At 40.8% G+C, this 15,251-nt stretch overlaps 2 protein-coding genes across 11 annotated transcripts in view; one reads left to right on the top strand and one right to left on the bottom strand.

The window, feature by feature from the left end:
* Positions 1 to 323: 323 nt before the first annotated feature.
* LOC137180530 (fibroblast growth factor 20-like) lies at positions 324 to 4,621 on the bottom strand. The gene is made up of 3 exons (XM_067585922.1): positions 3,014 to 4,621; positions 1,741 to 1,844; positions 324 to 1,593 (listed from the first exon to the last, which is right to left on the bottom strand). Exons 1-3 carry the CDS (start codon positions 3,336 to 3,338, stop codon positions 1,348 to 1,350), a joined length of 675 nt encoding a protein of 224 aa, XP_067442023.1. The 5' UTR covers positions 3,339 to 4,621; the 3' UTR covers positions 324 to 1,347.
* A 4,116-nt stretch (positions 4,622 to 8,737) lies between these two features.
* micu3a (mitochondrial calcium uptake family, member 3a) overlaps positions 8,738 to 15,251 on the top strand; it is a 31,916-nt gene continuing 25,402 nt past the window's right edge. For 5 of the 10 annotated variants that reach the window (XM_067582044.1, XM_067582014.1, XM_067582024.1 and 2 more), the window contains exons 1-2: positions 8,739 to 9,061; positions 14,222 to 14,369. In XM_067582044.1, the coding sequence (XP_067438145.1) occupies positions 8,798 to 9,061; positions 14,222 to 14,369 (412 nt within the window). In that variant the 5' untranslated portion in view covers positions 8,739 to 8,797. Of the gene's footprint in view, positions 9,062 to 12,979; positions 13,132 to 14,221; positions 14,370 to 15,251 lie in introns of all 10 variants that reach the window. The other 5 variants (XM_067582069.1, XM_067582054.1, XM_067582075.1 and 2 more) reach the window with 3 other exon arrangements.

Raw genomic sequence — 15,251 nt, 5'->3', positions numbered from 1 at the left:
GCATCAATTTGGACCACTCTTTCCCCCAACTTTATGAGTGCAAGTGCCATTTTAACCATGTTTAAAAACTGCACTGTGCTGTTTTTGACTGGGAAAGGATGTTTTTTTTTGTCTCACTCATATCACTGATTTTGAAGCTAATTATATCCTAGAGATGCAATGCTTTTAAAGTCCCACACTGTGAACAAAAAGTCAGGAAAAACTGACGTGAAAAGTACATCCTTCAATCAGTCTGTGAGAATGCTACATAGCAGAAAACACCATGATGACACACAAATTGAAAAATCACAAAGAAATCTCTCATGGCTTGTTTTTTTTTTTATTTTTATTTTATCTCATACCTGTAAAAATATATTCTCAAAATAAATAAATATATGAAATAAATATACTGTATGTCCTAGGAAACAAAACCTCATAAATAAGAATAAAATCTGTCAACAGGTTTGAAAAGGTGTCGTTGTCGCTTCGTGTGTTTGACTGCAGTCAGAATTCCTTCACTGGGTTCTAGAATGAGTCTCTAGAGTTCCAACAGAACACACAGTATTCCGCCACAGGACACCACAGAAGAAGTCCTCTATATAAAACTCCATCGAACCAGTTCTTCTTCTCTTATTCCTCATGCACTTTGTAGAAAAGTTACATTTTCTGAGCAGCGTCTGTCTTTGGAGCGATTTCAAACAGAGTCCATCCACTTCAGGACAACAGTCAGTTCGATACAGGTGATTGCACCAGCTCTCAGAACATTTTCCCAAACCAAACATGGCTCCTTTCCAGTGCATGAAACTACCTTTTTGTGTAAACCAGCCACACCGTATAGTGGATTATGCATTTTAAGAAATAGTTTACTTAGCAGCCACAGTAGTGTTTAGAATAAAATAAAAAGGCCTACTGAAAACAGTGGAAATGACAAGACGTACCAGCCAGAGCAGAAAAAAAGGTACTAGCAGCTGGTAGTTAATCTCAACTATAAGTTCCACACTTTTGTCCCCTTGAACATGCAGTTTTGACCAGTAGGTAGTTGGATTTAAGAAATGGAAAGTCAAAGGAAATCCATCTGTTTGGCCACCAGGGCCTCTGCATAGGCCAATAAAGGGACAGTATTGGGGGAGCAGGTAGTGTCTTCACATCTTCCCAGATCCCTGGTGCTTTTCAGTCAAACTCCCTGGCCGGTCTGGTTCTTTCCTCCATGCCAGCCGTTGGGAGTGTGGATTTGGTGCACTTCATGTGATCCCATTTTGTCCAGATCCACAAGATCTTCCACCTCCCTAAAGAAGGGGGTCGAGGTTAGGTGCACTTGGATTGCTTTTCAGCTCAGACTGACTCTGAGGGGTTAACACCCCTTCAGTTTCAGCTCTGGCCTAGTATGTCCCTGTACAGCTCCGGTACCCTGTCCGGGTCTACGGGCCTCGGTAGGAAGTGAGTGAACCTCTGATGCCGCCTCGACCTTGTTCCATCCCGGGACGTCCCATCTTTGTTTAGAGCAACAAAGTAAAATGCACCTTTTTCTCCGTGCCGGTAGATGTTGGAGGAGTAGGTGTTGTACCAGTTTTCTTCAAACTGCTCCCTAAAAACACATTCTGCTGACAGCTTATCCTGCAGAAAGAAAAAGAAAGAGGAAAAGTGAGTTTTATGGTGCAAAATGTGCCACCTGCTGGCAGTGAGATATACATCTGACATGTTGAGTGTGCCGTAGTTTGAAGGACACATCTGTTTAGTGCATGTTCAATAATGTGTACTCACCGATCCGTACAGTTCTCCCTTGCTGTTCATGGCGAGGTAGAGACCACTGTCCACCCCTCTGATGCTGACCAGTCCCACTGCTAGACTGATGAACTCCAAAATACCTGCAACAACACACACATTACATTAGATTACATCACATCCAGACACTTTTTTTCCAAAATGACACATCATAAACACATTCAAACTCCATCTCATGGCACACATGTATTGAATCTTTGAAGTACTGTGCACAATATGACTTTAGATCTGCCACGATTAAGAGCTCCGCTGCTACCTGTACAATATCCTTCTATATCACATATTTGTCCAATACTTTAGATTTACCAATCAAACCGCACATGAAGAAGGCTGACTGTCAGACCAAACTTCACCTGCACTCAAAACAAGAAAGTCCAGTACATTTAACCAGCTGACTCTGACAAGCAAGGCTGGGTGTCTGGTATGGCCTCTGGCATGAAGTTACATCCAAGTCTCAAATGGAATGAATCAAGTGCCAGAAGTGCTACAGCCTCGCAGCAGTAAAATAAATCTCAGAGCGGTCTACTTTTGATCTGTAAACTGCAGCTGTTTATCTTGATAACTAAAGATTAGCCAGTAAATTCAAGAAAAAGCTTTTAATCTAATCTCAAAGAGGAAATGTGGTAGAAATGTGCAAACATAAAATACTCCTGTTGTCACACCTGGCAAGCTTTTTCCAAAAATAAATAAATTCAGTTTCGTTAGATGCATTACATCTACTGGTGGCAACACTGACTACAGCTTAGTGTAGCAACAACAGCAGCAGCAGCAGCTGGCATCACAGTAGTAGTAGGCTGCTACATATATTATAAGCATCTGATTATAGTAGTCTGTATGGCTTATTATCATGCGATATTAATAGGTTACATGATTATATAAAGTGGGTGCACCAGTGGGTGCTGATGCAGTGATGATCCCCCAATGTCGTGAGTTTGAACCACCAACACCACCTTCTCTTATTTGCCCTTTTAAATCAAATTTTTCACTAGGATGATGCAAATACGTTAAGTTGAAAACATTTAACTAATTACACACTCTCTCTCTCTCAATGTGTGTGTGTGTGTGTGTGTGTGTGTGTGTGCCTCCACCATAAGGATACCTGTCAGCATGTTACAGAGCCTATAGCATCCACACTGGGATAGTAAATTGCTATTCTACTCGTATTACTGCTATTACTATCACTTCTGCTAATATTAATAGAAAATAAAAATAAGAGTTATGTAATAATAATACACTGTAAAGAGGTCTGTACCGAATTTGCTGTGGTCTTTCCTGGTGCCCTGCACGGTGCCGTCAGGACGGATCTCCAGGTGGAAGCCGGTCCTGCAGTAGAGCTGCCGCCGCCTCAGAATCCCCTTGAGATGGCTGAGGTCGGCCAGGCTCCGGGACAGCCTCTCCGCGGACACCAGGTGCTCCTGCTGCTGCCCCTGTCCCCCCATCATCAGTCCGGTCACCGAGTCCACCGCCCCGGCTGGGGTGAGAACGAAATGAGAGCCAACGGGAGCCGGAGCGCCACCCGCGGGGCCAAAGCTGTCCAGAAATCCGTTGAAGCTCCCAACCTCAGCTGCTGCCCCCATCACAGATAAGACACCCGATCCGGTTTACAGCACAGGAGATCCAAGTCGAGATCCAAGTGATGAGCAGAGAGTCTCGATGTGAACCAGCGAGCAAGGGTCAGCCGGTGAAACGGAGAAAAAGAAAAGTTGGACTGAGGGCGGACAAAAAGAAAAATCCCCAATGAGTGCGCGTTTTGGCGCAGTCTCCAGCAGTGTTAATTAGACTGTCATCTGGTTAAACTCCCGCGTTATCGTGATGTATGCAGGTATCCCGGTTGCAGCAACGCGTGTCCCTTCTCCTCCTCTCTTCTGCTATTTATCCCTCTCTCCTCTCCTCTGTCCGCTCCCTCTCTCTCCTCTTCACCTCGGGATACTCCCCTTTGCTCCGGTGCACATCAGGGTTTTCCTCTCTCTCTCTCTCTCTCTCTCTCTCTCTCTCTCTCTCTCTCTCTCTCTCTCTCTCTCTCTCTCTCTCTCTCTTTCTCCTCCTTCTCGTTACCTCCTCAATTCACTTCTTCCTCTTCTTTCTGCGGTACCCTCTGCTCTCTCAGCTCCTCCAGCAGCAGCAGCAGCAGCAGCATGAAGCGCATGAGACCGGTACTACTGCACTCCACATCTATATAACATACTCCTCAGCTATATAAATTCACCCCGAGTTGCCTTTTATGCAAATGCGTCCCGATCTCCTCCCTTTATGGCGCATTTCTGTTCCCGTTTGAAAAGGAGCCCCTTCATCCCCCTGCTCGTCGTTCTCCTGTCTCACCTTTGATGTTCAGTTTCAGTGGAGAGAGCGCAGGGACTTAGAGAAGAAATTAAAAACTACTAATGGAAATTTGCCTGACATGCAGCTAACGGATTAAAAGAAGCTCAACGTGTTTATGGGCACTTCAGCGGGCCAGTTTAAACTGCACGAGTGTTTGTGAGAGTGCGCAACTCAGAGCTGCAACCTGTGTGTGAGATGGACACGGAGCGAATGAGAGAGAGAGTGTGTGTGTGTGTGTGTATGTCAAACAGCATGAAAGTGATATTGCCATTACCCTAAACGCTTTACAGCCCCACGCCCCCCATTTCGAAATGACTCAGGTGCGGCGGAGAGAGAAGGAAAGCCCCCATTTGCGTAATTTTCGCACTCGGTTGTTGATTTATGGCCCCCGTTTTATGTAAGCCAGCCGCACGTTTACAGCGCCCGCACAGACACACAAAAACACAGTTGCACACACACGCACCCACACACGCACCTGTGCAAACGACATCACTTGACTGTCAATCCCGTCATTGATCTTTCCAAGATGCTTTGAACAGGAGCCCATATATCCTTAATTGTGGTCTTAAAAGACGAATCAAAGACACAGAGGCTTCAAAGTGGAGGGATCTTGTAAGGGGATCAGGCAATAACAACCTGAAGAAGGGAATATACCTGTTTGAACTGCAGGCTTAGAAAATACCCCGACACTTGACACTTGGAGGACTTGAGAAAAAAAAAACCCTCAGTAACTGTTAATTCTTTATGTAAATAAATTTAGTTTGTCATGCATACATCTTTTCATTGATCATAACTTTGAACACATTCCGCTGACCATTTAATATGTCACATACATGCAAGAAAACACAGAATAGAGATTTTCGGTTTAATTTGATTTACATCATACATACATTAGCCTATTTTTTTTTATGAATCTTAACATATACCAGTGATGTAAAAATGAAGATAAGATAATAAATTGATTGTATTGCTGGTCTGGTCTGTTCACGTTTATTTGCATTGTGGTCGCATGTTAATAAAATTGTGGATTGTCAATTAATAATGCAAGATTGGGCTACCAACAGAAGTCATCCAGTCCAAATATGGGGTTTTGACTTGAAGCTTTCACCAAATATGACATCTTCTTCATGCATATAGCTTACTGCTCACTCAGATCTGAGTCGCTTGGCCACATAGGGTCAAATGTGCGGTCTACATGCTTTATATGGACAATGGTTTTCTCTGAACAGGGGCACAGGGGCCCGTGTTGTAGCCTATATGGCATTGATTTTGGCAGCTATACAGACACGCGCTCGCGCACACAACGCACGCGCACTCACAGCTGCCCCCTCCCTCGGGAGTCGCATTGATAAATGAGTTGAAGGTGCAGAGGTGTGTGTGTGTGTGTGTTTGTGTGTGCGCGCGTGTGTGTGGTCGCTATAAGCAGGTCATTTTGCACTCATGTCGATTTCTCTAGCGTGACGGAAAGACAAGAGTGTATACTTTTATATATTGTGATTATGTTGTGTGGTTGTTCTCTGTCTTTTTACTCCCTCTCTCTTTCTGTGTGTGTATGTGTGTGTTTAAGTGAGACAGACAGACAGACTGAGAGGACATCTATGTGTGTGGCGTGCGTCCTTCTCCCTTTTTCCCTCGGTTCATTAGTATTTATGACCATCAAAAAGAACTTTTTTTAAAGGAGACAGGATTGATCGGAATCGCCTCCAGGCTGATCGGATCCTGATGTATTGGATATCGACCCGGCCACAATGAAGATGTCAACTACAACGCCGCATTTCCACGCGCACTTACAAGGTGCAAGTGAACAGTTCCCAGGGTCACATGGTTTGCTTTAAAATATAATTTCTTGGTTTACTGCTTTGTTTCTGACAGGGACAGAGAGTGAAACCAACCATGCTGCCATCATTGCTGTATGGAGGAGGAGAAGGAGGAGGTGGAGGCCCCCAGGGTTATATCCTTACCCCACCCTGCATCCACCCACACACACACACACACACACACACACACACACACTCTCACACACAAAGAAATTACAACCTAATCGAATGCCTGGATAATGGAATAACTGAATAAGTAGCCTAGAGGTTATTAATGCAAGTTGTTTCCAGTCTGGGGGACTCCAGCGGTCTTTGAAAGCTGCATCCAGAGGGCCCCCATCAAAATGAAGACTTTCATCATAATTTCTACTATTTGCCACTTAGAAATTACACTTAGAACTTACCACTATTACACCATAGATAGGCCTTGAGTTCAAAAATCAGCAAATGCTTTTGTCCTGTTTTGGACAAACTGCTGTCAAATGAAGGTGTTGTCCAGGATCTAATGTTTCTCTGTTTGGGGCCTGATTACATGTAAATGGCTGAAAAAGATTTGATTAAACAATGATTAGATAATGGAGTCAAATAAGCCAAACTGAATGGGGACTTTCAACTTCTGAAAGGTCATCATCAACCAATTAGGGAACCTACTGTTATGATTAGTCACCATAACAAGCTAATCTTTGGCTTGTGAGCAAAATAGAAACCAAAGGAACAAATTAAGGTCTTAATAGGTATATTCAATCTTTAAAAGGGTTTATTTCTACCAAGAGGTTTTGATAGTCCTTGTTTGATCTGTTTTCAACTTTTGGCTAAATGCAGCTTATAGGTTAGAGTGATCCACCATGCTTCATGTGTGAACAGGTGACAGGCCCATCTATTAGACTTCTCTCCTTTATTCTCTCAGCATCAAAGTCATGAGAAAAGCCCCATCAGGTTAGCATTAGTCCTACATGTAAAGACTTAAATGGAGAGTTCATCTTTGATATTCGTTTGATATCTGCTCTCCATTGGCTGCTTTGATCCTGTACTTCCCACTAGACATTTGATACCACGTTGACCCTCAATGAAAAGTGAAGATTGACAAAATGTTGACATCATTGGTCAGTTTTAATTTTCCCCATGTAAACTGAGATGTCTTTCATGTCGATTCCAACATGATATAGTAGACTTTTAACAAATGCTGTAGCTTTTGAATGTGATAGATTTTGCATGTGTGTCTCAGTTTGGCAGTTTGTCTTGGTATTAGCCTATGAGGTGGTGAAAAGTACATTTACTCAAGTGTACTTAAGTACACTTTTGATGTACTTGTACTTGAGTGTTTCCATCATACTTCCTCTACTTCACTACATTTCAGAGGGAAATATTAAGTTCTACATATAAAACATCATATCAATTTAAAATGTGATGCATTGTTATAGATTAGATAGATTTCTTCTTTGCGTTCTTTAATTTTCACCAGTTACAACATGAAAATGCTGATTACACAGTAACATCAGTAATAGCCTAATATTCCAACAATATCATGTTTAATATTATAATTCTGACAGGGGCATTTTTGCAGTAGTGACAACTTTTTATATTTCATGTACGTTTTCTTCATCATATTTCCTCATGTGTACTTCAAATTTGATTGACAAACATTTAAGTATTGAATAGTATGACTTTTACTTATAATAGTGTTTTTACATTGTTCTGGCTGATTAGGACTACAATTTTTACTAACAGTAGTAAAATATCTGAATATGAACTTCTATCACTAGCAGTTAATGAATAAAAACAACAGTTAAAAAAAATCTCCACTTGATTAATTACACTTTTAGATATTAATTTATCAGTTAAATTTTTTAGATTATATTGATTTATATAAATTTGATGTATAGACTATATGCAATTTTAGGCTACCAGTTTATCATTAGTTAAATTCTATGTATATATTCTACAATATAAACTGATGGCTGATGTAAACTCGCACAGATTCACCTTTGATCACATCACTGTTAATAATTCTCTGTGGTTCAAATTAATTACTGACTTTGACTCAGAGAAACATCAAATCCTCTCCACTCTGTACTATGGATGTATAACCTTAATGCTGCCAACTGGGGTAGCCACAGACCCCAGAGGTTTACTTTTTGTCATATCTCACAGGTGTTTTATTCTATAATTCCAATTTTTAATGAATTTGACAATCATTTTGTTCCTATTGACTTCATATCATTGTTTTCTGTTTCTGTTTTAATTAGTGCTTTTTAAAAAATACCAATGTATTGGCATCATGAGGAACCCCACCCAATTCAGTTTTAATAGATGGAACTATTTACTGAGTTCATTTTCGCCATGGCTCCTAATTTAAAGTATTACACACTATCAGGGGTAGGAGCATTCTGTCATTTTGAAGACTTTGTGGAAAGATTGTACTTGGGATAAAAGCTGCAATTTGTATTAAAGAAAAGTATATATTATCATTGTACACAATATGCAAATTATCTGTAACTTTCCTAAATAATAAAAAAATAAATAAAATAAAATAAAAAATAATAATAATCAGTTTTGGGTTTTTTTTTATTTTTTTTTTTTTTAGATGACATTAATTACATAACTAATCATGTTTTGAGAAGAAATAAGTTACTATTTGCTCTGATGGTTGTTTCTTGCAGTAGTTTATTCTTAGGGTCCCCAGGGACCTCAGTCGGTTTGTATGTTAAATATGTTGTTAGGATGAGGGTTAATAAGACCTGATTCATCCATGCTCTGCTCTGTGCAGGACTTTGCTCTCAGCCTCAGCATCAACCGAGCGGCCGGCCGCACATCTCGCGATGAAAGCAACGCGATAGTTTTTCTGCTGCCCGCAAAGTTATAATCACGGCAGCGCAGCAGCAGAAACAGAAACAGCAGCAATGGCCGCTTTCCGCAGAGTGGCAGCGCTGGCAGGTAGAATAAACGTCTGGTCGGCGGCGAGAAACGAGTTTGTCGGCGGTCAGACGGCCGCTGCAGGAAGGACACGGAGGTGTCTGGCTGTCGGGATGTGTCTTGCAACCGGAGGCGCCGTGGCTCTTTACTTGTACAACGATATGACGAGCGGCGGAGGCAGGAAGAGGATGGGGAGGCACCGCATCAACGGTCTGCTCCCGTCCATCCCGACCGTTGAAGCCAAGGAGAAGGTGGGTGTCCGACTGAAACTGGGGGGGCTGTGATCGGTGACGGTGGCATGGAGGCTGTAGTGACACGTAGCGACTTGGTTAGGCTACTTGAAGAAAAGATACAGTGCTCCTCCTCAATGTTGACATAAGGGCCTCGGTGACAAACGACCACCGGGAGAAGGAGAGTGAGAGAGGGAGAGAGAGAGAGAGAGAGAGAGAGAGCGAGAGAGAGACCACTGAGTGTTTCGCATTTCTTTACTCAAAGATTAGACCCAGTTAGACGGGCCTGCTTCTGTCCTGTATTCATGATGTGGCTGGCAGTTTATATGTTTTCCTCTCGGGCGGATAAACGGTGTCATTCATTCCCAGCACGCCCAGTGGAAACAGTTTGCTCACTCTTTGGCTGCTGGGCGATGTGCGCGCGCAGATGCAGCGATGGCGCTCTCCGCTCGAGCTGGTGCTGAAATGACAACAAAGTGTTGAGGATGTTAAATGTCACGTAGTCAGACAGCTGTGGACAGTTACTGGTTTTAAAAAAAAAGCTGGTATCATTCATACAAAAACAAAACAAACAAAAAACACACATCACAATAAAACCACACAACACCACAACAAGACCAATGACATTGATAACAACCACTACAGCTTATAAAATCAGGGAAACAAGTTTGCACCAGTATTGCACATTGTCGCAGGATATTGCAGCACGTTCAGCCAACGGCTTAAGTATTGCACATGCTTGTGTGCACCATCTGTAAAGTGCTCTGTGACTAAATATTGTTCCACCAACAGCATTTAATTTCTGCTGTTTAAAATCTTAATGGACAATGGGACAAATGAGTAACTTTACTTACTGCAAAACCTTTTTTAACCTGTATGTTGGTTTATGAATAACATATAATGTTAAGTTACTGGAGAAAAGGTGGGTAAATACTATTTAATGAATCAGTGCCCAGTGGTGAAAGAAGCACTCAGACCTTTTACTTAAATAAATGTAACAATATCACATGTTAAAAAATATAGATATATAGAATCATAGAAAATATAAATACTTAATAGTATCAAAAGTAAAGGTTCTCAGTAAAAGGGTCCCTTTTAGAAGTTTATATTATTATGTAAATTATTTTGTATTATTATTATTGTTGACACATTAATACTAAAACAGCATTTTATTGTTGCAGCTGGTGAAACTAGAATTAATTGAAACTATGTAGTTTGATAGAGTGTTCAAAATTCATGAGATGATTATGTGTTTTTGAATGAAAGTTTTTAATCTATAAAGTAAAATTGTAGCTGTCACGTAATTGTAGTGGAGTAAAAATGACAACATTCTCTCTGAAATATAGTGGAGTAAAAATATGTAGTATGGTAAAATAAAAATACTTAAGTAAAGTACTTGAAATCTACTACATTTAGTTACTTTTGACTTTTCCAGTACCTAATGAGTGGTGCAAACAATTAGTAGATTAACTGAGCAGTTGATTGATAGACCAAAATATTAATTAATCAATTTGTTAATTTAATCAGATGAATAAGTAATGAAACTGGGTAAGTGGCAGCCCTACCTAGATATCTTTAAATCTGTGTACTATTTTCATGCATATACAGTACATACATGCTTGCATGTATGTACTGTATATGCATGCGCATGCATACAGTATATCTGTGTACACATGTACACAATATATGCATCACTAACTTTTACTTGGACTTGGTTTGGACTGTGTAGCTTGGTAGGGAAGGTTCAATAAGGTTTTTTGTGTCATTATCTCTTTTTGACATTGATGCACTATTTTTTGGCTGAGTACGCACCTGAGTAACTTCCTGTTTTTATAATTATTTATTTTAACTTGCAAATTAAATAAAGATTGATGATTATTTAATTGTTTCTACAATCAGGAACTAAATGGGAAATACAATCATGAATCATTACTTCCTTGTTATGTGCATATTAATTACTAGTTTTTTAGTTGTTACTTGAAATGTATCATTAATGGTAACCTGATCACCATTGCTATGGTCCCTCGGGTAAAGTACAGCGTTGCTCTACTGAACTAACAAGTATCTTCTGATATTAACCTGGTAATCCACTGTCAGTTTATAAATGCAAACACAAGCCAGAGACGTCAGAGTTTTCAAAAAAGATTTTAATAATCAGATTCTAAACTCTAAAAGTCACAGCGTTCCTGAGTTGTGAGTTTCAGGTTTGAGTTTTCCTGTGTTCAAAATTATTAATTTACTTTAAAAACATGTTGGTTTGATTTCTGGCTTTGAATCTCAGCTCCTGCATACAATGCCTTTCAGCATCTTATATGTCAGATAGAGCTGTTAAGATTAGTCATTCAAGCGATTAGTTGCCAACTATTTAACTAATTGCCAACTATTTTGATAATTGATTCATTGTTATGAGTCATTTTTTAAGAAGAAAATTTCCAAATTCTCTGGCTCCAGCTTCTTAAATGTGAATATTTTCTGATTTATTTAGTTTTCTATGATGGTAAACTGTATATCTTTGTGTTGTGGACTGTTGGTCAGGACAAAAGAAGACATTTGAGGATGTCATCTTCAGCTTTGGGAAACAGAGATAGACATTTTTCAACATTTTTTTGACATTTTACGGACCAAACAACTAATCGATTACTCAAGAAAATAATCAACAGATTAATTGATAATGAGATTATCTTTAGTTGCAGCTCTAATGTCAGAGCATTTCTAGAAGACATTGCTAAGGAGTTTTATATTGGGACCACAAATGCCTTTGCACATGATGATGATGGAGCTTTAAATAAAATAAAGAACACAAAATGTTCACTGTGGTGGATTACCTACATTACCAGTCAAAGGTTTGGACACACTGGAAGGTGGGTCCAAACTTTTGACTGCTGTGTCTAAAGCAGATTTCAGGCCTCTGTATGTTGGTTTTGTACAGGCCCACTGAAATCAAATGGTAAGTAGATGCATTTTGTAGTAAATAGGATAAAACATGCCAGACTACAGGCACACTGCTTCAAAATTAAATGAGATCTTCTTAATCAACTGCCAGGGATTGAGGAGTTGCCCACTGGGGCAAAGGATTGAATGAGGGTAGCCAGTTAGCTAGAAAGCTAGCATACAGGCGGAGGCAGGAAGACTATCTGACTGGGGAACAGGATGCTTAGTGAACTGGACTGAAGAGTTGGCTCGATAGTCAGCCAGGCTGGGAAGAGAATAGTTTGTCAGGAGGGAATGGGAAAATCCATCTGGTTGAAGTAGGCTGAAAGAAACTGGAAGAACTGAAATGCAGGGACAGAACATCTGATTTGCTGGAAAACATTCTCGAAGTACAAGAAAACCACTTTCCCAGGAAACAGGGGTGTGTGTCTGACCTTAGGGATCTGCTTATCTATCATCTGCAACGGGTCCAGAAGCATGAGACAGACAGGACCATATAGAACTAAACTAAAATGGTTGACTTGGCTGATCTGGCAGTCTGGCCATAATAGAGTGGGAACTGAGAGATGCTGGCTCCACCAGAGTGACGCTAGGCTGTCCTCAAGGGACACAGGACCCCTTTGGGAATGTGCTGACTGATTCTGGCAGCTGTGTCCTCATTTTGGCTGGAGGAACTCTTCAGCTCAGGCAGTTAGACTCTCTGCACTAAGAAGGAGAGAGACTGAATTTGTTGTTGAAGAAAACACAAGATGCCGTTGGCAAAACTTCAAGCAATGACGTCTACTGTTAAAGGGCCAGCTAGAATACCCATGGTTCAGCTTCAGACTCATATCACAACAGAGAAAACGGCCTCTTGCTACATGAAATTGTTTGATGCTTAGCAATAGAGAAAATGAGCTGATGAACAGTGTTAGCAATCTCTGACGTCTACAAGAGCCAGTTTGTATGGGACCTCAGCTAGATTGCACTGTAATTGAACTGAACTGAAATAACTGAAGCTGATGTTAGGAGGAACACACAAGACAGTTCAGGGCTGAGAAAACAGAGGAGATGGACTGAAGAGCTGCAGCTGTGAATGGAGAACATTGGGTTCCCTGAGGGGAAAACACCTGGGGCATCTGCTGTGCAGCCCGGAGAACAAGACGAGGCAACAGGAACAGGTTTGTTTGTGGCTACATGGCACTTACAAGAACACGGTGTATCACTCTGCACGTAATTTCAAATAACAGATTTTTTTCCAGTGGAGCTTACATTACTTTCTACATCATGTTGTGCAGCATGGCATGTGAACCTAGCTGCCTCCGCAGAACTTTGTAAACTTCATTCATTAGTGAGAGTCAAAGCCACGGGCGTCTCTCCTCTTACACTTGATTACAGTGCATTCCTATGAAGAAGAGCACTCATCTCCTATTCATGCCTTCAAAAGCTCCCTCGGTGAAAGGCAGCATCAAAGCTTTATGAATGAATCTGTGCGCTCATTAGCATGTTAGCTGAGCTGAGCAGGAACCTCGGTGCGCCGGGCCCTGCGGCCAAACAGGTTTAAATTTGGAAACCTCTCTGCTAATTACACAGCTTCATGCAGCACAATCTGTTGGCGTAGCAACTCCCTCTACTGCAGTTAATCAAGTTGAAGCCCTGGCTCCTTGCAGAGTGAGAGAGAGAGAGAGAGAGAGAGAGAGAGAGATGCTAATCAAGTAGAAAGTAGTGACAAAGTATTTGTGTGTGTGTGTGTGTGTGTGTGTGTGTGTTCGTGTGTGCCCCTGTTCTCGTGTTATTGTACTGCGCCAGAGGTGCTGACTCTATTTATAATCTCGGAGAGCTAAATGGAGAGAGTTGGTGCCAAGAATAGATGGATCTCCTCATTATAGAGGTTCAAAAGCAGTGAAGATTTGCTACAGTTTAGATCCTGCTGTCTGTATGAGGGGCACAGAGTTCTCTTTATAAAAAACTATGACAGCAGGAAGTCACGTTTAAACTACCATCACGTTTAGAAATTAATCACCTTTCCCTGTGTGTGTGTGCTGTTTTCTGTTCTGAATGTCAAATCTGGCAGTTAAATAGTAAAAGTACATTTTTGATACCTCATTATTCAGATCATCAGATACAGTATGATCCACTCATTGTCTGTACTGTATAATGATGGAACCAGAATGCATTTTATTTATCGTGGAGTTTCACTTCATGTTGCCTTGAATCCCTCAAAGTACAGTAACTGTATTTTGTTTTGTGTTTTTAATTTTACGTCTGCAGGCACGTCCGTTCGACTTCGAGGAAGGAGAGGTGTACATGTCGTCCCACGAGCAACGTTTCCGCATGTTCAGCTCCGTGGAGTACGAAGGGCAGCTGTACATGACTCCGCAGAACTTCATTGAGTCGGTCACCATGAGCGAACCAAGGAGTATGTATCATTCAAATCTTCTGGCCTTGGACAGAATATACTAAAATTTATAGGCTCGGTTTCCATAATTGAGACCTGCCCAGAGTTCATTATTGTTGCTGCTTGTATATTGTGCTGGGAACATGCTCTCTTGGCTCGAAAGGTCTTTGAAATTCAGTTAAAGAATGTTTTAAGATTGTTATTTTGAGGTAAATAATATTCTCTTTGCATCAGCTCTTAGTCAGCTCTCTTTGTCACATTGACCCCTTTTCCACCTGTTATTAATTTGTGGCTTATATCTGGATTGTGTTCGGATATCATTTTGATTTGATTTGACATTTACACCTGCTATTTAAATATTTGGCATCCTGCATCAAATTCCTCTTTTACTCAACTATTATTTTAGTGAACTATCGAATCTCATGCATGTTATCCACTCTCAACATATAAGTGACAGTACAAACTTCATCATGCTGTGTTACCATTATATAATATCCATGTTTCCACATTGTGATTTTAGTAGACTGACACTTTGTTGTAAAAGTGTCCTCATGCAGGTTTGATAACCAACTGAATTTGTTTGTTGATCACCATCTCGGATCTGAATTTGATTTCCCAACTCTGATATCAGCGTCAGGTGTAAAACATCTTTTTAAAAAAATGTTTTTAAAATTTTTTTTTTACTGCAACCATGTTTTAAAACACTTAAAAATCCCCGTTTTTAAACACATCTTTGCTGTTTCTGTCAGCCTGCTGCCAGTTGTAACAGATTAGTCCTGGCCAGCCAGCCTCAAAGCAGATGGCTTTAGAGCTATTGTTTAGTCTGAGGTTAATGTTAGTCACACACACACACACACACACACACACACGCTCCTCACACACTCTTCGACTCGTCCACATTCC

The sequence above is a fragment of the Thunnus thynnus genome, chromosome 3 (genome assembly GCF_963924715.1).
Source record: "Thunnus thynnus chromosome 3, fThuThy2.1, whole genome shotgun sequence".
Taxonomy (NCBI): Eukaryota; Metazoa; Chordata; class Actinopteri; order Scombriformes; family Scombridae; genus Thunnus; species Thunnus thynnus.
Note: the sequence above shows the minus strand (reverse complement) of the source record. Positions and strands in the feature narration are given on the sequence as shown.